The 15,435-nt window shown below is 36.9% G+C and overlaps 1 protein-coding gene across 1 annotated transcript in view; it reads left to right on the top strand.

The window, feature by feature from the left end:
* The window catches only part of GLRX3 (glutaredoxin 3), a 34,229-nt gene that overhangs the window by 18,364 nt on the left and 430 nt on the right, over positions 1-15,435 (top strand). Inside the window, exons 5-10 of the mRNA XM_063435019.1 lie at positions 5,286-5,458; positions 5,556-5,617; positions 8,213-8,270; positions 8,421-8,473; positions 8,998-9,037; positions 10,905-10,997. Of these exons, the coding sequence (XP_063291089.1) occupies positions 5,286-5,458; positions 5,556-5,617; positions 8,213-8,270; positions 8,421-8,473; positions 8,998-9,037; positions 10,905-10,997 (479 nt within the window). The remainder of the gene's footprint in view (positions 1-5,285; positions 5,459-5,555; positions 5,618-8,212; positions 8,271-8,420; positions 8,474-8,997; positions 9,038-10,904; positions 10,998-15,435) is intronic.

Genomic DNA, 15,435 nt, shown 5'->3' with positions numbered 1-15,435 from the left:
TATGTATATGTGTAATAATAAAGTGAATTAGCTAATATGGCTAAACAAGCAACATAAGCTAAAAAGATGGGATAGCACATATAATAACACTACATAAAATAGAAGGTACAACATTTATACAGGACGTGATCTTGAGTAGATCTAAAGGATAATAAATAATATATGGTGAAGTATGTATGAACAAGAAGGTGAATATCCAGGAGGTAGAGAACTTACAAAAGCTATTGATGTTCTGCGCTTATCTCCCTTTAAGGGTATCTGTAACCAATCAATGTGTGATAGGAACGGCAATTCTCTTCGGATATGAAATCCTCAAAATGGATGAAAGAGAAATATACATAGAATAGTACTGTTAAAAACAGTAAATAGTAAATAAAAGTCCTTATAAATAAATATTTATAAGGACTTTTATTTACTATTTTGTTTTATTATTGTGTTTTTTATTTATATATATTTTTAGCACTTTATATGGTACGATCAGCCAGTGTTCCATCTGCAACATTGATCCATTCTGTCATCTTGGTCCACTTGTTAGTGGAGATATGCTTGCTGATTGCGACCTGAATGTAAGTGCAATCAGTGCAATAAATTTATGACTTTTTAAACAGTACTATTCTATGTATATTTCTCTTTTTCATCCATTTTGAGGATCTCATATCCGAAGAGAATTGCCGTTCCCATCACACATTGATTGGTTACAGATACCCTTAAAGGGAGATAAGCGCAGAACATCAATAGCTTTTGTAAGTTCTCTACCTCCTGGATATTCACCTTCTTGTTCATACATATTCACCATATATTATTTATCAACCTTTAGATCTACACAAGATCACGTCCTGTATAAAGGTTGTACCTTCTATTTTATATAGTGTTATTATATGTGCTATCCCATCTTTTTAGCTTATGTTGCTTGTTTAGCCATATTAGCTAATTCACTTTATTATTGTATGTATTGTTGAGTGAGTGAGGTACACTCTTGGTGTTAGCACATTTTCTACTTTGGAGTTACGCTATAGTACACATCTTTATATATATATATATATATATATATATGTATGTATGTATGTATGTATGTATGTATGTATGTATGTATGTATGTATGTATGTTTTGGGGATCGACCAATATTAATTTTTGAGAGCCCGATAATATGTGAATTTTCAGGCCGATAGCCGATAACTTACAGATACCGATATTCTGTACATTTACCCCCTGCTCCCTCTTAGTGTTTTTCTCCCTGCCTGCACTAAAGTGTCCCCCCCATCTTAGTGGTCCTTTCCCCTACCTGGTGTGCTTCATTACCTCTCTTGTAGTGTGGCCTAGCTGTGCAGATTGCGGTACAGGAGCTTTCGTTTTTCTGCACCCGGCCGGACTGACAGGAAGTGCTCTCTCAGCGAGCACTTCCTGTCAGTCTGGCCGGGTACAGGAAACTGAAGCCCTGTACTGCGGTCTGCTCTGCTTGGCCACGCTACACTGAGTGATTGATTGGTAGGGGGAGCACTGTGCGCTTCCTTCCTACCGGTCACTCGATTGTTGCCTCCCCCCCCCCACCAGGCCGGTGCACCTCAAGGCGGCCGCATTAAGGACGTGCCGGCCCTGCGTGTGCTGGGCCACCGCTGCCTCTCACATTATCGGCACTATCAGTACCAATTGTTGCCGATGCCAATATTTTCCAAAATCCGGAATGAACCGGTGGTCAGTCTATCCCTAATATGTTTATATCAGCATTGTACAACTGGCTTCTTTTTTACCCAACAACAAAACATTATCTGTAAGCTCAGTATACACACTCTCAGATTTCTGTTATTTGCATTGTACAGTAAAAATGCCAAATTCTTACAAAAATCTGTAAGCCACTAACTAGGTGGAATTGCAGACATTACATTTTTAGGACACCTGTTTGGTTTCATACTCATGTTGGAGTTAGTGCTAGAACATTATTCCCTGGACACATGCTATAGGGTTTTTTAAATGCTGCATTAAAACAACTGTCCTAGATTATACAAATGTAGAACTTAACACTTTATTTACCTATTTCATGCGAGCTTGCTTCTAAATCAAAATAACCATGTTTTGTGAGGTTTTTTTTTTTCCTCTTCTTCAACCACTATGTATCTACAAACATGAGTTATTCCTCTACTGTTTTTTCCTTTCATTTTTTTTCTTCTTCTTTTACATAAATATTGAATTTTGTTTTGTATGTGTTCAGAAGTGATGTACATATTTCAGCCTGTGAAAGAGCGCCTTTTTGAGGAGCAAATAACATTACACTTTATGTGGTATTATTTTAGTATTTTGCAGAGTCAGAACAGTGCTTCTATTTGTTGTTGTTTTATTTGCAATCCCCAAGCATAAAATATATGCCCTGCCACATTAACCCTTAAAATGAAATCCAAGTTATCAATCTTTCTGGTCTTCATCCTGTTGCCTGGAGCTCATACAAAGCTTTCTGGTGGGGGGCAAGTCCAGTAAAAATGATTGAATGTATTGGAAACAGAATAACCAAAAGCAATCAGCCTTCAGCCATTTACTAATGAACTCCCAGAAGAATGAGACATTTCAGATTCTGTGTTTTACTCCAGGCTGTACATGAACTTAACACTTCAGTTACAGCATAAAATAAATAAACTTGCTTACTTCTCACACCTTGATTGGATGCAGATCATGGACCCTTCACCACTTTGCTTTAAGGGAAAACCATATTTCAGATACACATGTGAATGGAGGTCAGGTAAAGGCTTTCCACATACTGTAGGTTCTAAATATTGTTCTGCTTGAACAAAGGAGCCTTTTATTTATTTATTTTTGAATGAAAGGTTAGTGTAATACTTATAGACATAACAAATTTGCTTCACGTGGTTTCATATTAATTTAGCTAGCACTTTTCATGTATATTCTCTTTAAATAGGAAATATAGCATTGCTGGGTGATGCAAGGAATAATGCAAACCAAACACTGTAAAATTCGTATTTCAAATTCCCCTGGTAGATGACAGATTAGAGAGAGAGTAACCAGGTGTAGGAGTGCTTTTGAAAACGGTCCACAAGCACACCATGTATACTGTGGTGTACAGAATAAATGTGTATGACAAAATGTTGCACATGTTGAAGCTGGTGGTGTACATTGTCTTATTTTAATTTCTGGTTACTTAAGTGCGCACATCAATCTTCATTAGCTACTAAACTCTTTAGCCAGTGGCTTGTCAGTTTTGTTTTATGTAGTTGGCATTATGTCTAAAATAGTACCAATTATATGAGTACCCATTTTTCTTCAGTACCTATTAATATACATTGTATAGGGAGAGGTATTAGCTGTAGAAGGAGGATGGTGCTCATGCTGTTGTACATAGGATTAGTGAGATCTCACTTGGAGTGCTGTACGCAGTACTGGAGACCGTATCTCCAGAAGGATAATGATATTTTGGAGAGATTGCAGGGTAAATCTTACCAGGAAAGGTTAAAGGATCTTAACATGTAGCTTGGAGGAAAGACGAGTGGGGATATGATAGAAACATTTAAATACATAAAGGGAATTAACAGTAAAGAAGGAAATTATATTTAAAAGAAGAAAAACGACCACAAGAGGACATAGTCTTAAATTAGAGGGGCAAAGGTTTACATATAATAACAGGAAGTATTACTTTACTGAAAGGGTAGTAAAAGCATGGAATAGCCTTCCAGCTGAAGAAGATGTGAACACAGTGAGGGAGATTAAGCATGCGTAGGATAGGCATAAGGCTATCCTAGATATACCGTATTTATTCGAGTATAACGCGCATTTTTTTAAACCGATTTTTAATTTAAAATTAAGGGTGCGCGTTATACTCTAATAAATATACCTTCCAGGACCGCCGGACTCATTACAAGCCCGGCGGTCCTGGGGGGGTGGGCAGCAAGCGTTTACTCACCTCCGTGCAGCTCCTCCAGCTTCCCAGTGTAAATCTCGCGAGACCCGCGGCCAGCTCTGACGCTCTGACGTCGTCAGAGCTGGCCGCGGGTCTCGCGAGATTTACACTGGGAAGCTGGAGGAGCTGCACGGAGGTGAGTAAATGCTTGCTGCCCACCCCCCCAGGACCGCCGGGCTTGTAATGAGCCCGGCGGTCGGTATTATTTATTCGAGTATAACAAGCACCCTAATTTTAGATTAAAAATCGGTATAAAATTTTATACCGATTTTTAATCGAAAATTAGGGGTGCGCGTTATACACGTGTGCGCGTTATACTCAAATAAATACGGTAAGATAAGGCCAGGGACTAATGAAAGTATTGAGACAGTTGTGCAGACTAGATGGGCCGAATGGTTCTTATCTGTCATCACATTCAATGTTTCTACATGTAACACAATTTTAGACACTTGTATACCTCTTTTATGTGAAAAAAAATTACTCTAAAGAGATGTACATACTTTAAAATCCTGTATAAAAGAGATGTCCATATTTTTATATTATGTATATGTTTCCAAACCTTCCTATTTGGATATAGTATTTACTGTATATTTCCCAGTTAGAATTCGTAGTTGGATATTCTGATTTGCACCCAAGGGAAGGGGATGAGTGAGAGAAAAGGTTAATACTTACCTAAAACTCTGTCTACTCAGATGTTCTTTGTCTCCATCTTCACCCTCTGGCAGCTTTATGTGCTCATCACTGATGCATTCTCGTACATGTAAGATAACAAAAAATGAATCTCTAAGATCCCTCAAGTTCTTGGGATCTTCCGTAACGTAATGCCTTCTGCAGAATCCTCCAATGATAAGATTGTAAATCGGGCACTTCCAGTGTTTCAAGTATTTTAGAAAGATTCTTTTGTTATGAGGAAAAAGAAAAGTACATGTGCTGCCTTAGTTCTGGACACTTCTGGAAATTGACGTGTTCTAGATTTTCTCAAACCACTCATTCCACACCTGAAGGGCATCGATTGTTTATATCGTGATACGTATAAATATAAACAGGGTTATTCACTGACGTGAGAAAAGCAGGAAACTCAAAGTGAATTTCAAATTAAAGGCCAAAATAACCAAAATAAAAACTTGGCTTTGAGAATTAATTTAATATGGCTATGTTGACCTAAATTTTTAAATCTACTTTACATTTTTGGAAATTCTCATTTCAGTAAATAACCTTTGTAAGCATATATAGCAGTAGTGGTTATGAACTATGCTGCCCACCACGCTTAAATAACCGGATAAACATAATTGAAAAGTAATCCTTAAGTGCTTCATTGCCAAAGGTTTGCCATTATTGCTGTACAGAAATTGGTGTTGATGTATTAATGGGTTTGTTTTGTAGGCTTCAGCAAACAAATTGTGGCGATCCTGAACAATCGCAAGATCCAATTTAGCACTTTTGATATACTTTCTGATGAAGAAGTACGTCAGAGTCTTAAAACATTTTCCAACTGGCCCACCTATCCTCAATTGTATGTCAACGGTGAGCTAATTGGAGGACTGGACATTGTAAAGGTGAGCGGAGAGGCAATGAATTCTAATTGCAGCAGCAATGATGAGGATATCTCAAAGGAACACATCCATGTTGTTTAACAAATGTTCTCACTTACAGGAGCTTGAGGCATCCGGGGAGTTAGACACAACCTGCCCAAAGGTCCAATCCTTAGAGGAAAGGTATGAATCAGTTTAAAAATGTATCTCAATAGTTTGTTTTTTTTGGTCTCTTTTTAGGTCTTTATGCAACTAATGTTTTGTTTTTATTATTCATTATACATTTGTGTACAGTGTTTACCTAAACTGCATTCTTAATTACTGAAAAGTGGGAAACTAAATTTACTAATGCAGTTATGGTTAAACTACACCCACCACTCTAATTCTTTTGAACTGCATTTCCCATAATGCTTAGGGGGATTATAGACTCACTGGGATATATACTTCACAAACATCTGGCATTCCAGTGTTGGTCATTACTGCACTAAAGCAAACACCTTTGGAGACAGTGCTGTCAGCTTTTTTTCTTTTCTTTTGTATAAAACTATTACTCCACCTTTTTATACATTACAAACTTACGTACAAAAATAATCGGTCTTCCTGCCACTTTCTCCTCATTCAAGTTCGTACGGAATGTATTAAACTGGAAAATAAAATGATGGAATAGGCATAAGAAGTATTTTGGCATAAATAATGTAAAACATGAACGCGACACTTTTTATACATAATCCTCAATGTGCTTGAGATCTGTGCAAAGGTTTCAGCATAACTTGTTTGTTCTTTATGCCTGTTAAGACAGCAACTGATTTTAGAACGGATTCCAGTTATTCACTTGTAAAATCATTGCAGCTCTTTGATGTGCGGGTATGTGACTAGAATCTGAATTAGATAATACACACACAAAAAAATGGGTTGCACATATCCACTAAAGCACACAATCTCAGAGGTGCTCGCACAAAACAGAGGAGCAGCAGTTCGATAATCAAGATATTGTCCGGGGACACACAGGAATCGTGTTCAAGCTTGAACTGATGAAGGTTTGATGGAGCCAAAACATTGTCTCATTCTTTGATCTGACTAAAGCCGTTTTGAACACTATTTGTGTGTGCTCAGATAATTTATTTTATAGAATCCTAATGTGGGCATAAATCGATATTCTGTACCCTCTCCAATCTGGCACATACCCAACCACAGGGAGATATTTTATTTATCAAACTGTTGTGTTCTGAAAAGCAATGCAAAGATGTAAAAGTGTAATGTTCCTGCTGGTCGGGTTCAATTAGTTTGTACCATTTTCAGACCATGCCACTTTGATAAGTCCCCCTCCTAGTGTTCGAGGCCATAATGGTTATATACAGCATGCAGGATTTCCCAGCGACCCTTTGAGAGAGCGGAGGGTGTTTTGACAATATTATATCTATACTTTTTACTCACAAATATATGTCTGTGTGTGAATATGTACACTTAAAAGAACATTCCATAAGGGGGGAAAAACTTTAAAACAACTTAATGGATCTACCCCTAAATAAAACATGCATGTGATTACGTTTGCATGTTTTTTTGCAGGTATTTATTTTTGGCTTGCAATAGCCGCACATCTAGTATCTGCAGCTATAACAAAACCCTCCCCTCTTTCCTCGGTATTTGTGGTTTTGTGTGTGGCATAACATTTGTGTAGTATAATTAGAACTTTTATATATACGTATATCCTCGAGTCACTGTCTGTATTATGGCAACTTACATTGCCATAATACAGACCAGGACCGGCGAGCTCATTATAAGCCCGGCGGTCCTGTTGGGGGCCTGTAGCAAGCTGTTACTTATCTTTGTAGCAGCTCCGTTCAGCTCCCCCGTTCAGCTCACAGTGTAAGTCTCGTGAGACCCGCGGCCGTCAGAGCGTTGCCACGGGTTACCGCTCCACGCGGCACGCAGACGCGAGACTTACACTGTGAGCTGAACGGAGGTGACCGTAGCTGCTACAAAGGTAAGTAACAGCTTGCTGCCGGCCCCCCCTTGCACAGCCCATGCCACTGGACCACTAGGGAATGGGAGAGCCTCCCTCCCTGGCCAGGTAACAAGCAGGGAGGGGGGGGCTAAAAAATTAAATGAAACAAATAAACAATAAAAATTATATTATAATAATACAAATATTAAAATATTAAAATATTAAAAGATATATATATATATATATATATATTAAAATAATAAAAATGCCCTCCCCCATCCAGTTTATACACACACTCTGCATTATATATACACACACTGCATTCATACAAACACACACTGCATTGACACAAAAACACACATTCTGCATTCATTATATACACACTACACACACACACTCTGCATTCATTATATACACAAACACACACTCTGCATTCATTATATACACACACTACACAAACATACACACACACTGTAAATAAATATTCAGTTAATATAATTTTATTGGGATCTAATTTTATTTAGAAATTTACCAATAGCTGCTGCATTTCCCACCCTAAGCTTATACTCGAGTCAATAAGTTTTCCCAGTTTTTTATGCTAAAAGTATGTGCCTCGGCTTATATTCGGGTCGACTTATACTCGAGTATATGCAGTACTTTTATTTTAAAAAAGTTGTCCATGTTTGACAAATAAAAACATTACTGGTCAAACTTTACAAGGAGGAAACAAAAACAAATCATATTGTGTTGCAACATAGCTCAAAGTTGCTTTAGTGCTGCTACCTATTTGTGATAATTTACATGAAAAACATTTCTCTAATCTTTTTGTTTAGACTCAAGTCACTGTTAAATAAAGCACCTGTAATGCTGTTCATGAAGGGAAGCAAACAGGTACGTTTGATCTATCCTACGTGCTTTCAGATTTTGTTTTAGATTTAGAAAGGTTTAAACCTTTCCCATTGTAAAGATTGGACAAAATAATACTGTATGAAAATCCATGTCTCATTGTTCTTTTCTTCATCCATTATGTATTTATAATAGATTGCAAAATGTGGGTTTAGCAGGCAGATTCTAGAAGTAATGAACAACACTGGGTAAGTACACTGCTGTAAAGTCACAGTTGTGGCAGTCATTTGGGTAACGTAATTGATACACTGTTCATGTTAGCTGTAAATACTCAATGTGCTATGTGTATTGATAAAATGTTATTTTTTTTGTCGTTTGAAGTGATTTTTTATTTAGTTTGTAGGCTAGCTATTTATTCTGCTTTTACCGTTTTCATTTCTTACAATGGGCATGTTTAGAGCTCAAGTATATCAGAAAACAGAATATTCAATTAAAGTTCCACTTCTGCTAGGTTACGTATTTGGTAAAAGATTGTTATCTGAATGCATTCAGGCATTCTTAGTGGCAGAGCAATGAAGAAATAATTTTTTGTTGGTATTGCCCATGTGTATATTAATCATTTCTTCCATAAATTCTGTTTTTGTTTTAACATAAGTTATCATAGACAGGACGGCAGATCCTTTAAATACTATATTTTCTCATTTGCAATATTGCATTATTTGTGTTAAATTAATTATGGTATGGAAATATTTCTTTTATTTTTCCTTTTTAGAGTTGATTTTGAAACATTTGATATACTGGAAGATGAAGAAGTAAGTGACAAAATGCAATTGAACATTAAAAGACAAAGTGAAATTTCATTTTTTATGTTTAATCAAACAATAAAAATGGAATACAATGATGAATTTACGTGCAGAATATTGTTTGTCTACATAAAATTATAAGTAATAGGACTTGATTAGTTTCACTTCTATTATCTCAGAATATTTGCATTTTATTTCATGCTGGGGCAGTTATTCGGTTTGTTTTATGGTCACTGACACCAGAAAAAAACCCAATTCTGATCTTCTCCTGCAACTTTTCTCTAAAATGCTTATCAAAAATAAATACCAAAGTATTCACGTAATACTAGAATGTGTTCTTTTTCATATGAGAAACATTAGCATGACTGATCATTTAACTTCTATTTCTTTGCTACATTTTTCTTCATCCCTTATGAACCAGCAATCTCTATGCTGTCGTCAAAAACTGGCCTACAAGGAACAATGCCAAAAACGGAACACCCTGTTTATTTAACATCATCATTCTGATGTAGGGTCTTTGGCACAGTATACAACATAACATTACACTCAAAACACAATCGAGTGTAGGTGTCGAAAATTAGGAGTCAATTTCTGCTAAAATATACAAGCATACATCATAAATTGTAAGAATTGAGGTTTCTATAAGTTGGTTTGGTGGTATAAAGATTCAGTGTTGATGATAAGATGAAGGAAACGTAAAAGTTATTTTTGCTTTTACGTCTGTTTTAGAGATGGATGTGTACAGCATCCACCGTGCTGGCGAGCAGATCGTAAAGTAGACATTAATCCTTTTAGACTTTGATATTTTCAGTCCTGGTTGAAGAAAAAAACAAAACATTTAAAGTAGCTCTGTCACCTCAAACTCACCTTTCTCCTATTGTTTCCCTTTTCATCTTTCAGAATCTCTTCTTCTCCTTCATTTTTGATCTAATTTTTTTTTTTTAAATTAAACATAAGACAAATCTTGACAAAGTGTGAATCTTAAAAAACATTCTAGGTATCATAACAACTTTAATGAAATGAAATGAAGTTGTTATAGTGTCAGGAGGTCCCTGGTTTTGAATGGTTTGACCCCAAAGTCTGTGTCCCAGCGCTTAATCTCTCTGCTTCTCTGTTCTTTCTTTTTCTTAAAATCTTTAAAATGGGAGGCTTTTGCAGAATCGGGCAGTGGTCAGCTGACACATCAGTCGGTACGTACCTTTTTCAAGCCAGTTTTATAAATGGGGAGTCACTGATTAACTGAGAGCGTCAGTTGACCACTCTCATCCAATCAGAGGCCCTATCTGATTCTGCAAGAACAATCTGGTTTAAGGATTTTGAGAAAATGGAAGGTCAGAGAGGCAGCGAGGTTTGGTGCTCGAACACAGACTTTGTGGTTAAACTGTTTGAGAATGGTTTAACCCCTTAAGGTGAGCCAGCACTAGGGACCTCTTGGCACCGTAACTTCATTTTGATGTCTTTTAAGGCATAAGGTAAACTCCACCATTTTGTCAGGATTTAACAAACAGGAAAATGCATACAACAAAAAAGTCCCTACTTTGTCTTCTGCTTTAAAGCAAAATAGATTATAAAACACAAAAGGGGACAGAAAACACAATTTCTAACAATAAATATAGTTTGTTCATGGCTTGAAAAATGATTTCAAAAAAATAAATCTATTTTTTTTCTTGGTGTACTTTATGAATAAATTAAACGTTTATTGGATCAGTGCTTCATTCCTTGGTAATTTAATAGATATTTTTTTTTTTTTTTTTTTTAAACTGCAATACTTTATTATTTTGATTCTACATTACTGGACTAATACAGAAATTCAAATATCATGACCACTAATAGATATTTTTGAGACTGCAGATATATATATTTTTTTTCTTTCCAGGTGCGACAGGGATTAAAAACTTTTTCAAACTGGCCAACATATCCTCAGCTATATGTAAATGGAGAGCTTATTGGAGGTTTGGATATTGTTAAGGTAATATTCCCTTCTTCTTATATATGAATTACCAGGTGCACTTTCACTTACATTTTATCTACAGAGAAGGTGATATGACAGTTGCTCTGTATAAATTAAACAGTATGCTTTTCATCTCCATCTTTTTGCAAACTGACTCGGAAACTAATTTCCAAAATAAGCCTTATAAGAAATTGGTCTGGTGGCTGTATTAGCTGCTAGTGGTGCATTGAGGGTCCCTATAACCAGTAGAGAGCGCTGACTGTTTTTTTGTTTTTTTTTCTCCTCACCTCCTGTTCTGGAAGTAAGAAAAAAAGAATGATTAAAAACATGATTTGTGTTGCCCTGGAATCTTACAATAACAGAAGTCAGATGTGTTAAAGGGACACTCTTTTAAACGGTCTGGGTGCAATCTTCCTGTCCGTTTTACCTGCAATGGTAATTATTGCAGTTATTGAGAAACTGCAATAATTACCTTGCAGGGTTAACTCCACCTCTAGTGACTGTCTACCAGACAGTCACTAGAGGTGCTTTGGGGTCGTGACTTTTGGTCGCCTAACTCACACTGGACGTCCTCACTCTATGTCCCATAGGAAAGCATTGATTCAGTTGTTTCCTATTGGGTTGTCCTGATGCAATCGCGACACTCGCTGTGCATGCACATTAGGTCAGGGCAGGAGGAGCGACGGTTGACAACGGCGCTGGATTCAGGTAAGTAAATCGTTTTTAACCCTTTCATCACTACTGGGAGGCGAGGGGGGCATTATAGGCAAGGAATATAATTTTGTATTCCTAGCCTATAGTTCCCTTAAATAAAGCAAGTAAACTATTGTATACTGCAACTGACAGGGCACATTTAGTCTATTCTTTGTTTTAAGCAAGTGGAAAAAGAGAGATTACCTACCTAAAAACACAGAATTAATTTGACCAACTTTGCTTGAGCACTCAATAGTGACTCTGGTGAGAGTATCCCTTTAAATAAAACAAATTGTAGTTGGATAACTAAAATAATTCAATTCATTTTAATGTTCCTTAAGATTGTATAGAGTGTTGGAACATTTTCACAATTAACCCATGGGCTCTTAATTTCAGTTTTGTGTGTGTCCTTTTTGATGTATGGGTTAAATCTTTAAAGCTAAAACTACAAGCATTTAACGATTTAATATGAGTTGACACAGTTAAATATTCTAGTTTTTACTTAATGGATTATCATTGCAAACATATCATTTGTCAGCAATTCATGTATATTTTAAACATTTAAAGTGATTCCCTAGAACCTTGAAACCAGAAGTCATTTTCTGTCACCATTTAATAAGTTCCTACAGAGACATTTAACTTTACGGTTGCTGAAACTCAAAAGTTAATAATGTCACAGTGTGCTTAGTGGGTTTCCAACTCAATAATGACTTTAACCAGAACAAGCTGTATACACATTTACTAAATTATATTATCATGCAGTATGTGTAAAATAAGAATCTACTTTAACCATCTGAGATTAATCCTAAAAAGACTGTTCTTTATACTAAAAGCTTAATTTTTATATTGAATGGGCTCAATTTTCCAAAATGTAACTTGTTGGAGACTAGTTCGGTCTTCTTTACTGGAACACTTTAGGCCCCATTAGCACTTTGGCTTATTGAAGTTATGAACTCTCAAACAAGTTTTGTTTTTATTGTGCCATTAAAGTGGCAGTATATACCACTGGTATCCGATCCATATGCACAGTCCTAAAATGAAATTCCATGCATGATCTGTGAGGGACAAAAGTATTTGATCCCCTGTTGATTTTGAACATTTGCCCACTGACAAAGAAATGATCAGTCTATAATTTTAATGGTAGATGTATTTTTACTGTGAGAGACAGAATAACTAAAAACCAAAATCCAGAAAAACGCATGTCAAAAACTTTATAAATTGATTTGCATCTCAATGAGTGAAATAAGTATTTGACCCCTTTGACTTAGTACTTGGTGGCAAAACCCTTGTTGGCAATCACAGAGGTCAGACATTTCTTGTAGTTGGCCACCAGGTTTGCACACATCTCAGGAGGGATTTTGTCCCACTCCTCTTTGCAGATCGTCTCCAAGTCATTAAGGTTTAGAAGCTTGATGTTTGACAGCTCGAACCTCCAGCTCCGTCCACAGATTTTCTATGGGATAAGGTATGGAGACTGGCTAGGCCACTCCAAGACCTTAATGTGCTTCTTCTTGAGGCACTCCTTTGTTGCCTTGGCTGTGTGTTTTGGGTCATTGTCATGCTGGAATACCCATCCACGATTGCTTTCAATGCCCTGGCTGTGGGAAGGAGGTTCTTACCCAAGATTTGACAGTACATGGCCCCATCCATCGTCCCTTTGATGCAATGCAGCCGTCCTGTCCCCTTAGCAGAAAAACACCACCAAAGCATAGGGTTTCCACCACCATGTTTGACAGTGGGAATGGTGTTCTTGGGGTCATAGGCAGCATTCCTCCTCGATTATGGTCTCATCTGACCACAACACTTTCACCCAGTTCTCCTCCGACTCATTCAGATGTTCATTGGCAAACTTCATGGGCCTGTACATGTGCTTTCTTGAGCAGTGGGGAACCTTGCAGGAGCCGCAGGATTGCAGTGCTTCACGGCGTAGTGTGTTGCCAATTGTTTTCTTGGTGACTATGGTCCCTGCTGCCTTGAGATTATCAACAAGATCCTCCCGTGTAGTTCTGGGCTGATTCCTCCCTGTTCTCATGATCACTGAAACTCCACTATATGAGATCTTACATTAAGCACCAGACAGGGATACTGACAGTTATTTTGTGGTTCTTCCATTTGCAAATAATCACAACTGTTGTCACCTTCTCACTAAGCTACTTGGCGATGGTCTTTTAGCCCATTCCAGTCTTGTGTAGGTCTACAATCTTGTCCCTGACATCTTTGGACAGCTCTTTGGTCTGGGCCATGGTGAAGTGTTTGGAATCTGATTGATTGCTTCTGTGGACAGATGTCTTTTATACAGGCAACAAGCTGAGATTAGGAGCACTCCCTTTAAGAGAGTGCTCCTAATTTCAACTCGTAACCTGTATAGAAGACACCTGGAAGCAAGAAATCTTGCTGATTGATATGGGATCAAATACTTATTTCACTCGTCGACATGCAAATTAATTTATAACTTTTTTGACATGCATTTGTCTGGATTTTTTGTTTGTTCTGTCTCACTGTTAAAATACACATACCATTATAGACCGATTATTTTTTTTGTCAGTAGGCAAACGTTCAAAATCAGCAGGGGATTAAATACTTTTTTCCATCACTGTAGGTACCCTTTTGAGGCATTGGCAGATAACCCTCTAAGTACAGTTAATATTGGGGCCCCAGTTGGATTACTATCTAGATACAGGAATAACTTTGACTCCCTGTACCTATAAAGTGATTCACTTTATTTAATTGACGAGGAACTGAATTGATGAATGAAAAAAACAAACAAAACAAAGCATCATCATTCAAATATGGACTACTCTGCAGATCTGTACAGCATAAATGCCATTACTACTAGTAATGCCTATGTGCCATAAATTAATGTGACACAGTAGGTTTGTACGTCTGCTGCACTGTTCCTATCTGTGGGAAAAAAAATACAAATAAAAAGTGTGGATGTATGTGTGTGTGTAAATAATACATACATATATACACGAACAGAAGGAGAGCCCACATAGGACGTAGTACAAGGAATTTTCACCGTCTTAATTGCAACAGCATGGAACAAAATTGCATACAATGGATCGTTTCAGTCCCTTTTATTATGGACTAAAAAACATTAATGCATGATACGTAATTTTGCTCTGTGCTTTTTTTAATAAAGATAGCGACAATTCTTTTCACTAAGTTCCATGTATGCTCTGCTTCTGTGTGTCTACACTTGTGTCCGTAGTTTAGGCACTAGGATAAACAGCTTAAGTAGACTATGTGCGTGTGTATAATATTACAAAACGAAAAAACTGCACTCCAGGAACCTGTGTCCAGTGCTTATTGGCAACAAAAATACAAAATTGTCAAATAAAACATTTTTTTTTTTTGTTGCTTCTTAAGATATGTCAACTTTTCAGTTTTATCTACAAAATGTTTCTCAGGACAAAGCATTAAAATAAATATTGTGTATTTTTACCCTTCAACAAAATATGTACTCACCCTTCGATGTTCTGTGTGAATGGCATTAACCATCATGTTACTTTATGTGAAAACAATGCTATTGCTTGAGTGCTCTAGCAAAAGTATCTCTAATCCTGGCAGGAGGTATTGCATATTTGTAAGGATTACAGTGTTGCATATAGGACAGTGTAACTGTCAGCTGAACAGTGAACATGTTATTGCATTATCGCTCATCAGCCTGTCAAGATTCTTTTATGAGTACGAACTAGTCCTCGGTTATGTGCAGAAATCAGGCAATAACTTCAGGCAAAAAAAAAACCCTATATATATATAT

This window comes from Pelobates fuscus, chromosome 10, assembly GCF_036172605.1.
Source record: "Pelobates fuscus isolate aPelFus1 chromosome 10, aPelFus1.pri, whole genome shotgun sequence".
In the NCBI taxonomy this organism is placed as follows: domain Eukaryota; kingdom Metazoa; phylum Chordata; class Amphibia; order Anura; family Pelobatidae; genus Pelobates; species Pelobates fuscus.
The sequence above is the reverse complement of the archived record's forward strand: the minus strand, read 5'-3'. Positions and strand labels throughout refer to the sequence as shown.